Below are 14,306 nucleotides of genomic sequence, written 5' to 3'. Positions count from 1 at the left end.
GAGAGTGCTCGAGAAATTTTAGATTGACTCAGCGAAATGTCACACGAACAGGTAGCCCATGGGCTCTCTAAGACACTGAGCGTGCATTTTTTTTTTTTCCTTTTCTTTTTTTGGCTGCATTGGGTCTTCGTTGCTGCACGCGGGCTTTCTCTAGTTGTGGGGAGCAGGGCTACTCTTCTTCGCGGTGCGCGGGCTTCTCATTGCAGTGGCTTCTCTTTGTTGCAAAGCACAGGTCCTAGGCACGCAGACTTCAGTAGTTGTGGCCCGCGGGCTCAGTAGTTGTGGCTTGTAGGCTCAGTAGTTGTGGCTCGTGGGCTCTAGAGCGCAGGCTCAGTAGTTGTGGCGCACAGGCTTAGTTGCTCCACGGCACGTGGGATCTTCCCGGACCAGGGCTCGAATCAATGTCTCCTGCACTGGCAGGCGGATTCTTAACCCCTGAGCCACCAGGGAAGCCTGAGCGTGCATTTCTGACAATCGTAAGTAGGAAACCCATGTTTGCTGCATTCTGCTGAATCTGAATCTTATTTTAACAATGTAACGGTTTTCTGCTGGATTTTAATTGGTAGCCATGAAAAGAATGCATTGAACATGTCATTCTGATATATTTTTAAGGTAGTGAAATAGCCTATTGCACAATGAAATATTACCCAGTTGACATCTATATAGCAGTATATCTTTGGATTAAAGAGATGACCCCAAGAGATTCAAGTTGTTTTTCCAGTAAGGGTGATTGCTATGCCTGGAACCAGAAATATTAAGGCGACATGAGCAAAGGCTGAAGGTGCTTTCAGGGAACAAGCACAGCAAACAGAATTATAGAAAATACGGGATCAACTGTCAAAACTCCAGTAATACCCAGCCTTGTATGGAATTTATCTGGCCCACAAAAAATTGTCATTTTTGGTAAAATTTATACTCCCACTTGAGTATCTTATGTTACTTATAAGACAATCATTTTTCATTCCAACCTATCATCCTGTTTAAGAGAAAATATCACAATAAGATGGGGAAAAACAGTGTATGGCTGTTTTATGGCCAAATAATTAATCATCAAAAAATTTTTGAATGATTAAATTTGAAAAATAATTCTATTTTCAACAGCTATAAAATCAGAACACATAACAAATTCTAGGGGAGACTGCTTGGTTGTATAAAATATTCAATTATCTCCCCACTGAGACATTCAATAGTTTATTACTTCAACAATTTAATTGCAAAGGATAGACATTTATTATTTTTACACGTATGGTTATAACTTACTACTTACTCTGCCAGGCAGTAAAAGTCACTCCGGAATATCAATGTTACATTTTTTTCTGACCTAGAATTCTTCCTGTTAATGATGATTACTGCCAAGTTAGAACACATGTGATATTATTTCCGGAAATGCTGACATTTCAAAGACATCACCTTCTAAACTTGAAGAGGAAGCTATCTTTGTTGTCTGTTAAGGATTTTTAATTTTTGCTTCTCAGGCTCACTAAATTACTAATGCTTCCCTTTAATTCCTTAACATTCTCACTTATTGAAACCTTTAAAAATACTAGAATACTTGCTTTTATTGTCACTGTTGTTTTAAAAATTCTTTTTCTACACGGTGTGAAATCATCAGAGAGAAAGAAACAGGATTATTCTTATCAAAAGCGGCATAACTCCGATTAGTAGTACTTAAGTTTATTTGAAAAAGGAATTAAATGCTTTGTATGCTGTTTCTGTTTTCTATGTTGTGACATTTTACTAATTTCATTAGCAAGTTAAGCAGTGATAATAGTAAGTTAAGTCATAAAAGTGAAGAAAGCATGGTTTTTGTACTTCCTGAACGTATCCATTTAGCCAAGTTCTATCTTCTGTGGTTCTACCAGAATTATGTTTGGAAAACACCAAACCATTTAAATAAATCTTTAAATTGAAAATCATGTCATTTAAATTAGTATAGAACAAAGGTTTTATGGTTGGAAGATCTGAGATTGGGTCTATGCTCCATGATTTACCAGACACGAGATTTTTGGCAAATTATTTAACTTTTTAGACACCTTTTCACCATTGTAAATTGGATAATAATCACACACCATTTCACTGGTGGGGAGGCGCCGGAGGTAGCTCATGAGAGAAAACAGGAAGAACTGCTTTGTAAAAGCGAGGGCAGCACACAGCAGGTGGAATGTTATTTTTGTTCTTTAAGTTCATAGGAAAAATGCCTTTTGAAATTTTCGGAGGAAACACTCAAGATTTCTAACCTACAATTCCCAACAAGAGATCCTCCACTCTTTTCTTTCACATGTAAAAACAAGTTGCTGAAATGACCTAACCACTTTTTCAGATGGCCACACTTGAGTTATGCTAACTTTTCTACTCTAGATTCCTTTTCATTGTCCGCTTATTTCAAATAAATAGAAATATTGTTTTTATCTTCTCCAGGCCTATAACTATGTTTTCATTTTCTTTTATAGTCTGTTCCTTTCTGGCTTCATCAAAAAATTCAGCCTCTTCACAGTTCAAAGTACCACACACATTCTAGGTTTGTGATACAAAGTTTCTCTTTCCCACATTAAAACTGTTTTAGATTTAAGTTTCTTGCCATGTTGGCTCATATTTAAATACTTACTAATGAAACTGGCAATGGTATTTACTTTCAATTTGATTAACTCTGCCTAGAACTTTTACTGTTCAAAGATCTGCTCTGGTCTCCCGCTGAATAGCAATCCTCTCCTATTTTCTTTCTTCTCTTCTGGCTTTGTATGGCTGTGTGCAAGGCCACCAGAGATGCCTTTCCTCACTTGTGTGTGTGTCAAGAACTCTAGTCCATCATTTAGGACTCGATTCAGAAGTCCCTTTGCTCCTACTGTGCCCCATAAACATCTTTATGGGAGCAGCTTTTGGACTGGAATTACAATTATCGAGTTACACTTCATTCTGCCCCTCAGATTACGGATCCACACTGGCAAGACAAAGCCTAAGATTTTTTCATATTGGTATTTCTAACACGTAACAGAAAGTTCATAAATGTTCGTTAAATGGCAAAATGACTACATTTTTCTTTAGAAAGGAGCTGCCAGTTTTTCTTTAAAATGGCAACAGGTGGCAATTTGGATTTTTGTCTCTGTTTTCTGCAGGATGTGATCATCATGGCACCTGCATCACTGATTCTTTTGGCGGCCACAGTGATACTGCAAGTAGACTTACTTCCTGATAAAAAATGTAAGCACCGTCTATTAAATTCAATATTTCTTTTTTTGAGAAAAAGTACATTACAAAAAGGATAGCATTATTTTCTCCTAAATAATACTTAACTAGGAAATGATCATTTTTAAAAAAGGGATGGAACATTTATTCTTATCAGAATGCAAACTCTTTAAACCTGCTATATTTTAAGAAAGCAAAGTCGGCTGAAATGCACACTTTATGCTGCAGTTTACCCACACTTCATATTCCAAGTGTGGGTAAACGGGCACTCAGAATAATGCTGCAGCTGATGGCCGTATTTGGAACGTCTTCCCAGGCAAGGGAACGGTTCCAAGTCCTCACAACCAAAGAAGAAGAAGCTTCCAGTACGTTTGCTTCAGAAACTTGTTGATCAATGGGTTTAAGAAAAAAAGAACTGTCACATGGTTCCCCCATCAGCACTGTCTAAGAGACCTGCTATGACCACGACAATCTTCTGTATCTGCACTGTCCAGTGATAAGTGACTATCGAGCACTTGAAATATGGCTCATGCAACGAAGACAATGAACATTTGAGTTTATTTAAATTAAATAGCCACATGTGGCCAGTGGCTACCATAATGGGCAGTGCAGTACAGAGCCTCAGAATACTGTATGTGGCAGGTGTGGAAGCAGAGTTGGGGAAGGCTACTGAATATTAAAGGTCAGTGGAAACATCCTCACATGTAGTAAATTAATCAAAGGAGGTTTCATAATTGTACAATATTGTAATTTTAGCAAAAATTATAAAGTCGTATAAACATATGCCCAAGAAAAAAGATAATGAATGTATCACATGTTAATGTCACTCTCGGTGATAGAAGTGTGGGTAAATTTTCCTTTTCGTTTTTGATCATTTGTGCTTTCCAAGATTTCTAAGAAGAACAGGCATTGATTTTGTAATTTAAATGAAATCTTTTATTTTGTGAAAGCTTTTATTTTCAAGGCAACATTAGAGAGCGGTTCATTAACGGGGGGAATAGAACACTTTTCTTTCTATAAATGCCTATCTGAGTAATTTTGCTCACAAGTTTTTTTGACCTTGAATAATAAGAAATAAATCCATTTAACATCATGAACCAGTACATATGCAAATATGTGAGTACACTTATATAACAGAAACAAGAGGTTCACGAAACAGTACTTCTTATATATTTGATACACCTGGTATTTTCTATTCTATTTTCTTCCATGTCATTAAACACATTGCTACCCACAAACTAATACATTATTGTAGTCCATTAATGGATAATGACCCTTTGAAAATTATGCTTGTATTGAGTAATGATGTAGTAAAATATTCAGATTTCAATAAAATACCTATAGATGTTATAGGTAAATACCTGGGCAAAGTAAAAAAAAAAAAAATGAGTTAAAAACAGTTCTAAGGAAACTTTTCCCAAGATTATTTCAGGCTACATTCTGATAGCCATAATAAAATACTATACTACACAACAAAATACTTAACAACTTTAAAATGTTATGTATAATTAAACATTGTGTGGCTTTTTTCTTTTGATCTACAGTTTTACTTCTCCCACCCGTCAATTTCACCATTAAAGCTATCAATTTAGCTCAAGTTCTTTTACGCTGGGAACCAAATACTGATCAAGAACAAAGAAATGTCCAGCTAGGGTATCACGTGAAAATAAATGCTCCACAAGAAGAAGATGTAAGTGTTTATTCTGACGGCAATCCTTATTTAAATTTTAATTTTGATTGCATCTTCCTTATCAAAGGAATTTTAACTAAAAAAATAGAAAACCACTAAAGGGCTTTTTGTTATATTCCCAGTAGAGCAATGTCTCTATTGAAATGACTGAGAACTAGTGCCACACCTGCATTAAACAGCAGCTCGGAACATTTCAACTTTGGGACAATTCTTCCACTTAAAAATCAAGTTTAGTAACTTCTGAGGTACAATGGTTCAGATATTGGTTTTATACAATTTCCTCTAAAATAGCCAAAAGAACAGAAAAGCCGAATAAAAGAGGAGGAGGGCAGGGTACCTAATCGAAGAGGCCAAGTTCGAATCCCAGTTCGGCCACTTCCTGACTTTAGAATCGCGGACCAGTCACTTAACCTCTCAGAGCCCCAACTTCACTGCAGACATACATTAAAGCACCAGATCCCTAGTAGATGCTCAATAAAATTAAACAAATTAAATTCCAGTCAATATGGAATTCTAGAGAATTTTCTGTCAAAAGTTACCTCTGGTGAGGAGACTGGAACTAGAGGTGGTGGTCAAAGGAAACTGGAGCCTTCATTGTAACATTTTGTTTGTTTTTATAAGAAGCATTTATTCAGGTATCCTTGAAGAATTAATTTTTATATTTTTATTATGTATTTTTAAAACATGTACACATCTCGAACTGGGTAATTTATTTATTCATTTTTTTTTTTTTTAAAGGAATTCTTTTTAAATTTATTTATTTATTTATTTATTTTTAGCCGTGTTGGGTCTTCGTTTCTGTGCGAGGGCCTTCTCTAGTTGTGACAAGCGGGGGCCACTCTTCATCGCGGTGCGCGGGCCTCTCACTGTCGCGGCCTCTCTTGTTGCGGAGCACAGGCTCCAGACGCGCAGGCTCAGCAGCTGTGGCTCACGGGCCTAGTTGCTCCGCGGCATGTGGGATCTTCCCAGACCAGGGCTCGAACCCGTGTCCCCTGCATTGGCAGGCAGATTCTCAACCACTGCGCCACCAGGGAAGCCCTATTTATTCATTTTTAAAACCACTTTATTTTGATATAACTGACCTGTAAAAAGCTGCACCTATTTAATGTCTACAACTTGATGAGTTTAGGGATAAGGACATAACCTTGAAACAGTGGGTTTAATTTTTTCTAGCAAAACGATTTCATTGCATTCTGTTTACGTGTCATTTTAAAAGTGGAAGAAAACGCCTAGTTGATTAAAATAGTTCTCTCAGGGCCACTTCCCCTTTGCATATCGTGACTTGTGGGTCTTATTTTTAGTACGAAACCAGGAACACTGAGAGCAGACGCATAACCATCCTTCATAAAGGCTTCTCAGCAAGTGTGCAGACGGTCCCGTGGAACGACCGCTCCCTCCAGCCAAGCAGCTGGGTTTCCGCGGAGCTTAAAGCCCCACCAGGTAAGGCAGGCCGCTAAGAGCCCAGTTTTATATTTCAAGCTTTGTAAACACAGGGAAGTCAGAAAACAAACACACCTCAGTTTCCTCTTCTTTTGTTAGTCACCAGTTCCTGCCCGGTGTTCTTTTACCTCATCGACACCCTCACCAAGACCATGATCACTTCTCAGTGTCATGACCCAGCCAACTGTGTCTGGCACGTCCCTGCCAGCACTGCGGATATTTCTCACTCCCCAGCTCAAAAGACAGAGGGTCATAAACAAAATCTGGGCCAATCAGGTCTCTCATAATTGGGTTCCAGGACATCTTTCCAACCACTCCCTACGTGATTCCTCCGCTTCTCAGATGGATTTCCAGGCATGACCCCTACACACCGGCACAGTCCTGCCTCGGAGCCCTCGCTTTCCTGGGCTCACTTGACTGCTTTTCTGAATCCTTCCTATACTTCATAGCCCAAATCAAATCGTACCTGCTCTGTGAAGCCCTTTTTGATGTTCCCCAATCACCACCCTTTCTAAAGAAACAAGCAGAAGCTGTCATGGCAATGTCTTGTTCTTTTTTTTTTTTTTTTTTTAATTTTTATTGGAGGATAGTTAATTTACGCTGTTGTGTTACTTTCCGGTGTACAACAAAGTGAATGAGTTATACATATACATATATCCACTCTTTTAAAAAATCTTTTTGACCATCTAGGGTCTCCTGGGACCTCAATTGTGAATTTAACTTGCACGACGAACACCAAGGCAAATAATTACACACACTTACGGCCGTACCAAGTTTCTCTTCACTGCACCTGGCTTGTTGGCAAGGGTGCCCCTGAGGACACGCAGTATTTTCTCTACTATAGGTTAGTATCTGTTTTCACTTTCGCGAGTGGGTTGTTTCCTCCAGCCTTAAAAACTTATGAGTGTTCCAATTCAGGTATGGCTCTTGGACTGAAGAATGCCAAGAATACAGCAAAGACACCTTGCAGAGGAATATCGCCTGCTGGTTTCCCAGGACTTTTATCAATAGCAAAGGGCGTGACTCGCTTGCAGTGTATGTTAACGGCTCAAGCGAGGAAGCTGCGATCAAGCCTTTCGATGAGCTCTTTGCCCTTCATGCCATTGGTAAGATGGGCTTGACTCAAAGCCAAAATAACCGAATCGCAGAATCTCAGCACTGGGAGGGGTTATAAGGATCACCTTGTTTAGCTACTTGTCTGATGCTAAGTGACCATCTGCCCGCTGCTTAAGAACCACAGGGTCAAGGTTTCTCAGCCTCCGCGCTCCTGATACATTTGGCGAAAGAACTCTGTGTGGGGGCTATCCTGTGCCTTACCAGGTGTTCAGTAGCAGCCCTGGTCTCCACCTACGAGATGCCAGTAGCACCTCCTCCCCGCCAAGTTGTGACAATAACAACGTCCCCTAGGGGATAAAATCTCCCCTCATTGAGGATCACCGCTCCAGGGAAAGTAAACTCACTGCTGAAAGAACCCCATATCATCTCTCAGCAGCTCTGGATGCTTTGGTAACATTTCTGCCCATGGGTCCTGTGATGGGCTGGTGCCACCCCCAAACAGGTCTGATTCTTTTCCCCACAAGATGGTCCCTCAGCTATCCAAAGGCAGCCAGCCAGGTTTCCCATCCTGAGATCTCTCTTCCCTGGGCTACCAGCCCCCAATTTCTCATGCATTCCTCTTATGACCCTCTACCCTTCTGGACTTTCTCCTCTGGGTGTTCTTGAGTTAGAGTGTCCCCCTTACCATGTGATTCTCAGATCTAAGCATATTATTTAAGCTTTCACTTGCTCAGTTCTCAAAACTAGAGACCTTCTCCTTCATCCGAGATACTTGTATTAATGCAGCTCACCAGGAGCCTGTCACATAACGTTTCTGGTTCTGAACGTTCAAGGTCTCAGTGGCGGCCTGCTTATCAGCGTGGGCTGTGGAGCCAGGCTGCCAGGACTTGGATCCTGGCTCCTCCACTGACTTGCTGAGTGACCTTACACAAGCTGGTCACTTCTCTGGGCCTCAGTCTTTTTATCTGAAATATGGGGAGAAATCAATACTTCCTACAAGGTCTTTGTGACAATTAAGTATGTTAATAATTATAAAGTGCTTAGAAGAGTGCCTGGCCTAAGTGCCCAATAAATACGCAAAATGTTATTATTCAAAGGACATGGTTTGGCATGTGACATCTATATCTGTTTCTATGTTTCTATCATCTATATGTGTATCAAACGGAGTATAACTTTGTTTAAAGAATCACAGCACTTGCTAAAGAGGTTATATAATTCTCTTCAATAGAGTATTACTTAGATGACCTAAAAATATCACTTTCATGAAAATAGGTAATAAAAAATGCTGAGGGGGACCTGAGAAACAATGATATTAAGATGCCAGTGGACACAGCCTGGGACAGACCATGGGCATTTTCTTGTGTGCTATTCCTTTTATTGAGACCAATTTCTCAGATTACTAAAAGAAATAAATGCTCTTTTGATGAAAAATTTTTTGGCTTAGGGGATGGTAGGCTCTGGAGCCAGTGGGCCCCATTCTTAGCTCGTCCCTATGACTCAGTAACTGTGAGATCTAAGACACATAACTTAAGACAAGGCCACTCACTTAGAAATAATTTCTATCCACATCAAGTGGCCATAAAACAATCATGTGAGATCTCAGGGGGAAGAACTGTGGAGTTATATGTAAAGACAAGTTTAGCCCAATCCGTTCTTCTTCTGTAAGAGAAAACTAAATCCTCACAACAAACCAAAACAAGATACACAAAACAAAATGAAATAAAAACTGAGGCCCAGAAAGAGGAAATAATCAGTCCAGCCACACACCTGCTTCGTAGAGCAGGGCTTCGTGGAGGCTCCAGGGCATTTTCTCTCCAGGATCAGGTTTACCCTCAGATCAGTCCAACTCGAGAAGTAAAAATGGATGGTGGGCTGGGTCTTGCAGTAAGCTGAAGGAAAAGGCATTTAACCATTCGATGCCGTTTGAAGTAGGAATCCTTGAGGTTTATGGGAGAGATCTCTCCTTTAGCACCACAAGATGGGAGTCAGATGTGAGCCGCTGGAGACCTATGACTTGCAGATTCGTTGATTAAATCCTGGTGTACAGTACTCGAGAAGACGTAGCTTAGAGATGCCTTGAGAAATGTGGGTGGATTAAATTTATCAATCGTGATCACCGACCTCTCGGTTCTTTAACCTAGATCGAGTAAATCCTCCAGCAAAAGTCACAGCAGAGATTGAAGGAACCTGTCTCTCTATCCAGTGGGAGAAACCAGTTTCTGCTTTTCCGGTCCACTGCTTTGATTACGAAGTGAAAATTTACAACACAAGGAAGGGGTATTTTCAGGTAATGCTTCAGCTCATTCTGATATTTGATGATAGATTTCTTTTAGAGACATTTAAAAAATTATCGTCAGTGACTGCGCTGGTTACACCTTGGAATTAACAAGGTCAAAGGTAGTCTAATCTACATCTACCTGGGTTTTATGAAAATAAATCAAACCTTACTGCCTTTTTGTCTTGAAAGGATCTATTACTTCTGGTTGAAAATAATGCAACAGATCAGGTAAAAGTTCATTAGCACTACTGTTGGTGAAATGGTGCAGCTGCTACGGAAAGCAGTACGGGGATTTCTCAAAAATTAAAAATAGAATTATCATATGACCCAAGCTTTCTACTTGTGGGTACATATCCAAACGAATTGAAAGCAGGGTCTCAAAGATCTTTGTCCATCCGTGTTCATAGCAACATTATTCACAATAGCCAGAAGAAGGAAGCAACCCAAGTGTCCATCGACAGAGGAATGGATAAACAAAATGTGGTCTATCCATACAATGCAATATTGTTAGCCTTAAAAAGAAAGACAATCCTGACATGTACTGTATCATGGATGGACCTTGAGAACGTTATGCTAAGTGAAATAAGCCAGTCACTAAAAGACAAATATTGTATGAATCCACTTATATGAGGTACCTAGAGCAGTCAAATTCATCAAGACAATGGTGGGACAATGGTGCTTTGAGGGGCTGGGGTGAGGGGGGAATGGGGAGTTTTTAACAAGTAGTTTCAGTTTTGCAAGATGAAAAGAGTGCTGGAGATGGGCTGCACAATGTGAATGTACTTTACTACTGAATCATGCACTTAAAAATGGTTAAGATAGTAACTTTTGTGTCATGTGCATTTTACCACAACTTAAAAAAAACCCTGCCTCCTTAGCCCTAATGGACAAAAAGTTCAAGGGGAAAGGAACTGAATTAAAGTCAATATTTACTGAGCATCAGCTATGCATTATGCTTTATTATCCTCACAGTTACTCTATTATGTAACGATCATTTTCATTTTACAGGAAAGTGAGGCACAGAGAGATTAAGTAAGTTGCCCAAAGTCACAAAGCAAGAATACAATAGAAGTCAGGATTCAAACTTCTGCCTTACAAATTCAATTCAATTCAATTCAATTCAATTCGGGTTAATAAATATTTACGAGCCGGCTTCTCTGTGGGATATACAGAGATAAATAGGTACTGTTTCTGCTATCAAGGGGCCTGGTCTACTGGATGCACTCACTCAGCCTCAGAGCTGCCTGACCATCGTAAATGTCAACGTGGATACAAAGGAGGGAGTGGACAAAGCAAGCTGCCAGGGCCTCCACCCAGGGGAGGGGAATTGAACGGACTCTTGAAGGATGAATAGAAACTTGCCTAGTGGGAGAAGCAGAGAAGGACTTTTTTTAGCCAGCACTTCCCCATGTATTTAAGCTCACATGGTGAAAGACTGGCTTTCTTTTTTAAATTTCTAATCCACCCTACATTGGTACTTCTGTAAAATACAATAAAAATGATTTGCTAGAAAAAATCGCATATAGCCAAAGACAAGCCCAGTGATCCTGGGCTTGGACGCCATGGCAATGCCAGGTTGCTATGAAAGCTCCCAAATTGTTGTCTCCATTTCTGTATTTATCTTCTCAAGGATCAGCAATAAACAGCTCCTGACTCACACCAGTCCTCCAACCACCCTTGGAGTGGCAGGGGTTCTAGGCAGAAGGAGCAACTCCACAGCATGAGTGAGCATGGTTCCTTCAGCCAAGTGGCAGTAATTTAGTCAGCCTGGACGTAAGGCCAACGTTGGAATCATAACTCTAGCTCTTACACTGGGACTTCTCCCAGAATGACTCTAAGATTTTGTTTATAAAAAGAAATGGTTTCTCTTTTTAAAACCATGGTCATAGGCAATGGAAACCACTAAAGTGTTTAGCTTGATAGAAAAATGTGAACACATCTGCAGAATTGCAGAATTATTTTGGTAGCAGCATGAAAACTGGGTATGGATGGAGAGGGGACATGTGCACATAGAATACCAGTTTCATGGCTACTGCAACGGTCCAAGCAAAAAATGATGAGACCTAAAATGGCAGTGGTTTTGGGGCAGGGACGAAGAAAGGAGAAACACATTCAGGCGTATGTAAGACACGGGAGGCCAGGGACACATCTCGGGTTTGGGGTATTAGCTGCATGGTGGGGACACTGACCAGTAGAGAGAATATAGAAGGGTTTGTTTGTGAGAAAACAGCCTCATTTCAACACTAGACAATGTTAGCCTGTGTTGCCTACGGCAAACTGGCGTTTACTGAGTGCTTATTATTAGGTTGAACTGCCCAAAATGGCTGTTTTTGCAGGTCAAAAATGGGTTGTTGAATATTATCACTTTTCATATGATTCAACCCAATATATCTTTAAACTTGGGCTTTACAATGTTAATTCCATTTAATTCAATAATCCATTAGGTGGTATGGTTCCTATTTTACAGATGAGAAAACTGAGGCTCAGAGAGGTCAAGGAAATTGCCCTGCAGTTAGTTGGAGGTAGACCTGGGATTCAAACCCCCTTCTTCCTAGATTCAAGGTCCTTGCTCTTTCTGCTTCCTTATGCCCCCTCCACCCCTGTCTCCTTGCCCCCTGGCTTGGGGTGAGACACTGTATCAGGGATCAGCGAACTTTCAATGTAAAAGGCCAGAGAGTAGGTATTTTAGGCTTTGCCGATCATACCGTTTTTGTCACAATTACTCAGCTCTGCCATCAATACAAGCAAATAGGTGTAATTTCTGTGTTTGTGGACACTGAAATGTCAATTTCATGTACTTTTCATGAGTCACAAAATATTATTCTTTTTATATTTTTCAAACACTGAAAAATATATAAGTCATTCTTAGCTTGCAGTCCTTAAAAAAACAGGTAGCAGGCCAGATTGGCCATAAACTGTAGTTTGCTGGATCCTGTTGAATATGACGGAAGCCATGCGATATTGTTAGTTAGATGATTAGAGAACATCCAGGAACAAGATGAGGGAGGTTATGCATTCTGCTATGTGCCACTCCAGTCTTTCACTCTGGAAATATCAGTTGGACCCGGATGGATCATCTAGATCTTACAATTGCCTGTTTTATTTATTTTGCTTACTACATAGCTTTCCCCCGAAGGGTGACTGCCAACACCTCCATAGTGAAGCGGTCTAGAATAAACTAATCGACGTGAGTCTTACTGATTTTAAATGGGTCACTGAATACTGAGTCACATTACTTACATACGACCTCCCATCCTGATGATTGGCATAATTTAAATTGCGTGTCCAGGGATTCTTACAATGCTATTTTTTCCCATTTAGACAGAAAAAATGACGACCAATACATTCATCTCCATAATTGACGGTATTTCTGAGTATTCCATTCAAGTGAGAGCAGCAGTGAGCTCTGCGTGCAGAGCGGGGGGGCCCTCCAGTGAGTGGAGTCAGCCTATTTATGTGGGTGAGTATCCCGTGTTTATTTTAAAGCAAGTGACCTTACTTGTGGTTATAACAGACCCTCCTGGAAAGTGTACACCTTCACTTGTGACTCTTGAAATGCTTTCACGTCCCTACTAAGCCTCATCCTCTGGCAGTCTGCTGCCTTTTCGACCAGAGGTGGATTTACCATGAGGCCAATGAAGCTCCAGTGTTCAAGCTTCTCACTAGTAAGAGCCCTTCCAAAGTCTGGTACTGTTTTTTTTTTTTTTTTTTTTCCCCAGATTATCTGGTTCTACTTCTATTCAGTTTTTCCAAGTTAAATTTTTTTGTTCTGAAATAACTGTAGATTCATATGCAGTCATAAGGAATAATGTCAAGAGAAGTTTCTCTCAAGAGTAACTTCTTGCAAAACTGTAATATAATATGGCAAACAAAAAGGTGGCATTGCTACAACCCACTGATCTTATTCAGATTTCATCGATTTCATATCTACTCATTTGTGTATTAGTTCTATGCAATTTTATCCCATGTGCAGGTTCATGTATAGGTCACCACAAGGGTCCTTCCTTTTGCCCTTTTTTAAGCACTTGCATTTCTCTCTCCTCTCCTCCATTCCTAACCCCTGTCGACTACTAATCTGGTCTCCATTTCTATAATTTTCCTATACCTAATTTTGAATTTATACTTTTGTCTCATTTCATAAAGAAGATTCCAAAACTGAATAAGCTCAGGGCCCACAAAATCTGGATCCAGCCCTGGGCCTTCAGCATAACAGACCTAGAGGATCCAAAGGACTGGGCATCACCTGGGCTCCGGCACTGGTTCTGCAGCCGTTTTTACTTATGATTAAACGGACTAGCTTACTTGGCAAATAATATGATCATTGTATGTGTCTCTGGGATTGGAGAAGGGTGATGATGGTGGCTCTGAATGAAAGGGCAAATTTCCATTCTCCCTTTATGTCAGGGAGACATATGTTTATGTTATGGCAATTCCCTCACCTGGAGAGGTGGCGTTGCACCATGATGCTAGAACATGCACACCCTCTGTTTGTTATTATCTGCGTATCTTGGCCAGTTAAAAAAACAACTAGTGTGTCTCATGTATGGGCCACAGACATGCAGCCTGGGGATGCAGACCTATGTGGCTAAGTGCTGCATAAGAGCTACAAGGACACAAAGAGGGGGGAAGAATTCTGGAGTCTTCCATAGAAAGCTCAGG

The 14,306-nt window shown here is 40.3% G+C and overlaps 1 protein-coding gene across 1 annotated transcript in view; it reads left to right on the top strand.

The window, feature by feature from the left end:
- The window catches only part of IL5RA (interleukin 5 receptor subunit alpha), a 40,805-nt gene that overhangs the window by 5,541 nt on the left and 20,958 nt on the right, over window positions 1–14,306 (top strand). Inside the window, exons 2-8 of the mRNA XM_082412354.1 lie at window positions 3,114–3,198; window positions 4,728–4,873; window positions 6,175–6,313; window positions 7,004–7,157; window positions 7,232–7,419; window positions 9,511–9,656; window positions 12,969–13,107. Of these exons, the coding sequence (XP_082268480.1) occupies window positions 3,114–3,198; window positions 4,728–4,873; window positions 6,175–6,313; window positions 7,004–7,157; window positions 7,232–7,419; window positions 9,511–9,656; window positions 12,969–13,107 (997 nt within the window). The remainder of the gene's footprint in view (window positions 1–3,113; window positions 3,199–4,727; window positions 4,874–6,174; window positions 6,314–7,003; window positions 7,158–7,231; window positions 7,420–9,510; window positions 9,657–12,968; window positions 13,108–14,306) is intronic.

Source organism: Balaenoptera physalus (genome assembly GCF_965194825.1).
Source record: "Balaenoptera physalus genome assembly, chromosome: 11".
NCBI lineage: Eukaryota > Metazoa > Chordata > Mammalia > Artiodactyla > Balaenopteridae > Balaenoptera > Balaenoptera physalus.
This window is presented reverse-complemented; position numbering and strand designations above follow the sequence as displayed.